General features: G+C 37.4%; 1 protein-coding gene across 1 annotated transcript in view; it reads right to left on the bottom strand.

The window, feature by feature from the left end:
- Window positions 1-694: 694 nt before the first annotated feature.
- LOC108280600 (tyrosine-protein kinase receptor UFO) overlaps window positions 695-6,162 on the bottom strand; it is a 39,584-nt gene continuing 34,116 nt past the window's right edge. The window contains exons 16-19 of the mRNA XM_017495757.3: window positions 5,399-5,520; window positions 4,714-4,983; window positions 4,184-4,320; window positions 695-4,089 (exon numbers count right to left, since the gene is read on the bottom strand). Coding sequence (XP_017351246.1) covers window positions 3,633-4,089; window positions 4,184-4,320; window positions 4,714-4,983; window positions 5,399-5,520 — 986 coding nt within the window. The 3' untranslated portion in view covers window positions 695-3,632. The remainder of the gene's footprint in view (window positions 4,090-4,183; window positions 4,321-4,713; window positions 4,984-5,398; window positions 5,521-6,162) is intronic.

Here is a 6,162-nt window from a genome sequence, read left to right as displayed (position 1 = left end):
CTGTATTAGATTCCAGTGGTATAATTCAGTCTGAAGTAATGACTCCAGTTGTGTAGTCTGGTCTGAAGTAAAGTCCAGTGGTGAGGTCCATTCTGAACTAGTGGGTTAGTGGTATAGTCCAGTCTGAAGTTGTGATTCCAGTTGTGCAGCCCCATGTAAAGGACTGCTTGTTACCTGCAACTGCAAAATTTACCACTTGTCCATCTCCCTCATATACCCCCAGTGTGAAAAACCAATGGGATATGAGAATTTGAGTAGGTCTTCAAGCTGCCCACAACCAATAATGTCCTTTATCAATTAATAATAAAAGCACAGACAAGGATTAGATATAAAGGGATTCAATGGTCAAAAGCCTCAGCCAGGTTGTGATAGATTTAGAAAATGATAGTAACAATACATTAATAGTATAACAAAATATTAATCTGAAAAAGTTTGTAGATAACTGATTTCAAATTTAAAAGGCTATTTAGGGCTTACCTCAGCAGAACAAGCCATTTTGCTTCTATGTTTTAAGGTGTAGTATATAAACTTGACAAGAAGGAAGGAATTCGAAGCTAACACTCAACTTTTTGCCATTTGTTAGTAATAAATCTTATGCTATGCAATCGGATTGTAAAAAGTACAGTCAACACTAGCTGCTATAATACTGAATGTTGTGACTTCCAAACCAACAAAACAGATTGAGATTTATGAATTGTGCAGATAGCATTTATTTCATATAAAAGCGTATCAAAATCTTACAAAAAACATAACAGCAATATTAATATTATCTAGACATAAATGCCTAATGCTACATTTAAAGAACTATCTTAAGGCAAAAATACTGGCTTTCCCAAGGCACTCTGAAGTGTGGCTCACAGGTGAATGTGGATATGGATGTAATACAATATATTTCTACCAAAGTATGCACAGCTTATAATGCGGGGGGAACAACCCCTTGTATAAATGACCATACAAGTTATTTCATGAAAACTGATCAGTTGAACTGAACAGTTTTGCACAGTCATATACTGAACAGTATTTGAAAACTGAACAGATGCATGAGAATTTGCAGTTCAAGAGAAGATATTTTTCATTATATTGGGGGGAAAAAGTCATTGAATATATGCAAATATCAAGATCAAGATCAGTTAAGGACATGTGGATGGTTTGGCCTGTATAATGTATTTAACTGAAACATAATCTAAGGCAAATTCACGTGACCAGACATACTTAAATCTGATTTTGATTATGACTTTGTTCTGATAACAAACAAGTTTGAATATTGACATAATCTCCATACAAATTCATATAATTCAATATGGGTTAAAATATTTTTTTTTTTTTAATTGTTGTGACATTGTATGAATATTTGAGAAAAAGTACCATATTACAAAGTTCATGTAAAATGAACATACATTCTTTGATTTCTGAGCTATAATTTGTAAAACAAACAAACAAACAAACAAAAAATTTGGTGTTTCAATTTTCAATACTATCAGTGTCACAATTTTTCATGATTTCATTTTAACAAAAAATCACAAACATACTCTGCGCTAAAAGGGACATTGAAAAAACGAATTCAAAATGCGTAATAGAAGAACACACACACAAAAAAAAAAACGTGTGGAAAATGATTAGTGCAATGATTTCATATATACAAAACAACAATAACAAACACAAATAATACTGTGCTTGAGTTGAGGCCCTGGTTAACCATGGCAGTACCCGGCCTGGTGTTTATGTCCTAACCATACCATGTCTTACTTACTGACCTATTTAGGCTGATTTGAAACACCCCATGTTAACCATCGTTACAGAAACCATAAAACTGGTCTCAGACATGACATGTTAAGAAAACCCCAGTACCTTTTGAAGAAAATGTGTATTCATTTCATAATTACTTTATTCTACTGCCAGGTAGGTAAACTGGTAAAGTGACAGAATTTCTTCTAATGGTGTCCAACATTGTACAGAGGATTTGGTTGTGTTGAACTTGAGAGCAAATCTATATACAGATTTTGACTGGTTTACAAACATAGGTGGTGTATAGTGATTATTTTCTCCAACTTAGATTAATTTAGCCATTTGCGTTTTCCTAAATTACTGACAAATCTTTTTTTTTTTAAACTTTGGACTTGATATTTTCTGTCTATGGCTTGTATAGCAAGCCAGAAGTGCTTCAGGTTGGCTCATGTTACCGTCTTTGGAAATGTTGGATTGAAGCGATCTGAAGAAGTATATAGTTAAAAAAAAATAATAAATCAAGTGCAGACACTTTAAGCTGTCCTAAAGTGAAAACAGGCTTAAAGATGTTTGATTCCCTTCTACAGATTGGCAGTGATCTGCTGGCAAAGCTGCTCTTAAGCCATTGGTATTTACATGTTACTTGAGAGCTAGTATCTCCTGAAGACCTCTTAAATACTTGATTCACATGTGGTACTTTAGCTTGGTGTTATGCTAGCTTATCAGATTCAACTTTCTTCTCATCATTTAGCTTTTTTCAATGGCTTTTACGTTCAACAGGTAGATGTTTGTGTGTGTGTGTCAGCAGTCTTTATGTGAATTTGACTTTTAAATGGGGCTTGCACTAGTTGAAAACTTCAATCTTGAGATATGACTATTACAACTATTATTTGCTATTTGGTTCATGTGAATTATACAAATACAAATTTGCAATGGTTAGGCCAAGCTGAGCCTCAGAATATTTCAGAAGCTTATAATCCCCTTGATGGAAGAGGTCTAGTGGCTCTGCCAACAACTTCGGGGCCTCTGAAGCCATGTAATTGGTTGGTGCAGAGGGTAGCCCACCAGGATCCTCCAGGATCTCTGGTTTCTTCCCACCTCCCAAAAACATGCATATGCATTTGCTACAATAAATTGCTCCTAAGTGTGACTGAGCATGTACATGTGTGTGTGCATTGGGCCCTGTCATGAATGGAAAAGTTTAAAATTCAGAACTCCCTCAATCAAACTTGAAATACAGGGTGTCCCAAAATTCTCCATACATAGGGGACTATGTACACCAGCACCACATCAGTTGTGCCTTCGTCAGTAGATGTTGGACCGCCACTTCTCGGTTGGTCTGTAACACTTCCAGTCTTTTTGAATTTGTTAATAAGTTTGGCAACAGTGTCGTGTGTGATGTGCTCGCCATGTTTACTGTTAAAGTCCATACTGTTAAACCTTACGACAGCTTCCCGATCCAGTCATGAGAACTTTTGTCAAATGCATTCTTAAAGGCTATCTGAAAAAATATTTCTAAAATAAACTAAGAATGAACAATTTCAGAAGACATTTTGCTAAAAAGTATTAATTTCCCCTATGTATGGAGATTTTTGGAACACCTTGTAGAACTGTGTGGAAAGTCAGGAGAATATTGACACAGAGGATGCTAAACTTCAAAACCTAATTTACAATCCAACATTACTCCAAGCATGATGAGTTCAGAGAAACATTGGATGTGGTACACTTACAATAAGTGTTTGTTTATGGAATGTCAGGGTAAGTGTGTGCTTCCACAAACAGAAGAGGTGCAAATGATGGACAGTGGGACAAAGGACAAATCTCTAACTGAATCCTTCTCCAACCTAACTGATTAGGCAGTACAGTGCCTGTATATGTCTACTGTCTCTCATTGAGTCTAAGTGTCACTACCACATTATTCTCTTGCCCCCCGGACCGTCTCTCTCCTCAGAAATGTTTATCTCAGAGGTTGGCACAGGAGTTGCACGAGCAGACGGTTGGAGTAATAAAGTTGGCGTCGAGCCTGTAAGATTCAGGCTTTCTAGCGAATCTGCATTGAGGAGGCGCTGGCTTTCGTGTTGGGGGCAGATGACGTAGCGGCCTGGCTGGTGAATCTCTGCCGTTGCCACTGATTCTGTGCCCTTCAATGGCCCCAGAGAGCACATGCCACCGGCTAGGTTGGGCTCCCGTCCCCCGACAGCCCCCAGCTCTCCTGATGAGTCCTCCATGTTGACGTAGAGGATCTCATCAGGGTCCTGCGGGTCAGGAAGCTCATCCAGGGCTTTCTCAAGTTGGCAACACAAGACCTCAAAGCTCGGCCGGTCCTTCGGACTGAGCAACCAGCAGGAGAACATCAAGGAGTATCTGGAGGAAAGACATTACAGTATAAATATTGTATATGCACATTTCCACAAGTATGTAATTCCTTTTAAAAAATCTGTTGAAAAAACACACTCACATGCTGTCCAGGCAGTCCGGAGGCTGTTTCAGACGGTTGCCTTGTCTCAGGTAGTCATAAATCTCACTGTTCTCCACACCGGGGTATGGAGTCTGACCACGTGTAGCGATTTCCCACATCGTCACGCCAAAGGACCACTGATAAAAGATACACACAGGTTATTGGCTTTGAGGATAAGAATGAAAAAAATACATCTGTATCATATCTGTATTTACACCATACTATATTTATCTAATTTATTTCAACACATCTGTGGTATTTTATAATTTTGGGATGCATATATATGTATATATAAATCTTAACCTACAAAAATTATATATATATATAAATATATGTAACATGATGTCATAAGATAAAAATCAGTGTAATGTATTTACAAATTAAGAAATATTTCTACATTTATAAAAACAATACAAATAACTTTTTCCTTATCTTTTTTAAATTAATTAAATTAATTTTAAATTAGAGGGAGTAATTAGAGGGAGTTCACACACACACACACACACACACACACACACACACACACTTACCACATCACTCTTGGTGGTGTAAACTCTGTCTGCCAGGCTTTCAATCGCAATCCACTTGACAGGCATTTTTGAGATGCGGCCCTGCCTGTAGTAATCACCATTGTAAATCTTCTTAGAGAGCCCGAAGTCAGCAACACACACGTTCATGTTCTCATTTAACATGCAGTTCCGTGCAGCCAAGTCTCTATGGATGAAGTTCTTGCTGCTCAGGTACTCCATTCCTCGAGCGATATCTGTCATAAACTTCACCAGCATCTGAGATGGTAGATACTGCAAAAACAAAAACAAAGATGAACATTTCTTCAACAATGTTACTATTATGATATCTCACTGAATAAAACACTACAAAACTGCTCTGTATGCGTTACTGTACATTAGGGGGCAGTAGAGTACTGTTCAGTCAAAGTCACTAGATTGGTCACATGAGTGTGACCAGCGCATGACCACATATCTGAAGGTACAACATGTCCCAGCTTGAGCTCAACAGTTTCTGATGAGTTCATTGTTATTGAGCACGTTCAAAACCATTTTTTTTGGATGAATGAAAATACTGTCGTAATCCATCGGGGTCTGATTTTTAGCAGGCATGATACAGGAAGTGTGTGTGTGTGTGTGTGTGTGTGGGGGGGGGGGGGGGGGGGGGGGGGATGATGTGTGATTTGTGCAAAGCAGAGAAGACACTCACTACAGGTGAGTCTCCAAGTCTTGAGTAGAGCAGGTAGCTGTGTAGGTCACCATGTTTCATGTAGGGCAGAATCACCACAGGAGATGGAAAGCCTTCGCTCTCCACAGTCTGCAAACACACTCCTACAAAACACACACACACATACATTTAAGTTTTAATAGCCATCTCTACCAGATAGTATGTAAACATGCATATTAATATTTGATCAATAATTATATAACATTTTATTGGCTTTTAGCAGCTTTTACCATACAGTGTTATGTTAGAAACTTATATTATTATAGTATTTTCACTCTGCTTTATCATTTGTAAAAATAAAAAAATAAAATAAAAAAGAAAAGGTATAATTGTTTGTTAAATGACTCTGATTTCACTTGTATGTTTTTTTTTTGGGTAACTGCTCACAGTAATTCCAACAGTTAGTAAGCTATGTTTTTTAAAACAAAGAACCATGTATGATCGCTGATATACAGTCAATAAGTTCCCGACATAAAAAAGGTGTTAGAAAAGAAAATTTTTCACTGTCTAGTTTCTCTGTAAAATGACAAGCCGTGTTTTTGTTTTATTAAATGAGAGAGTGTGAGAGAGAGAGAGAGAGAGAGAGAGAGAGAGAGAATGTTTGAGAGAGAGTGTTTGGTCAGGGATCAACTGTTTATAGAATGTAAGCGATAACAGGAACTAACTTGTTTCACAGATGTGCCACAACAATGGTGTGTCATTCTTTAGTAATGTGGTAATAGAAGACTAAAACACTTTTCAAAATG

The sequence above is a fragment of the Ictalurus punctatus genome, chromosome 20 (assembly GCF_001660625.3).
Source record: "Ictalurus punctatus breed USDA103 chromosome 20, Coco_2.0, whole genome shotgun sequence".
NCBI classification, from domain to species: Eukaryota; Metazoa; Chordata; class Actinopteri; order Siluriformes; family Ictaluridae; genus Ictalurus; species Ictalurus punctatus.
The sequence above is the reverse complement of the archived record's forward strand: the minus strand, read 5'-3'. Positions and strand labels throughout refer to the sequence as shown.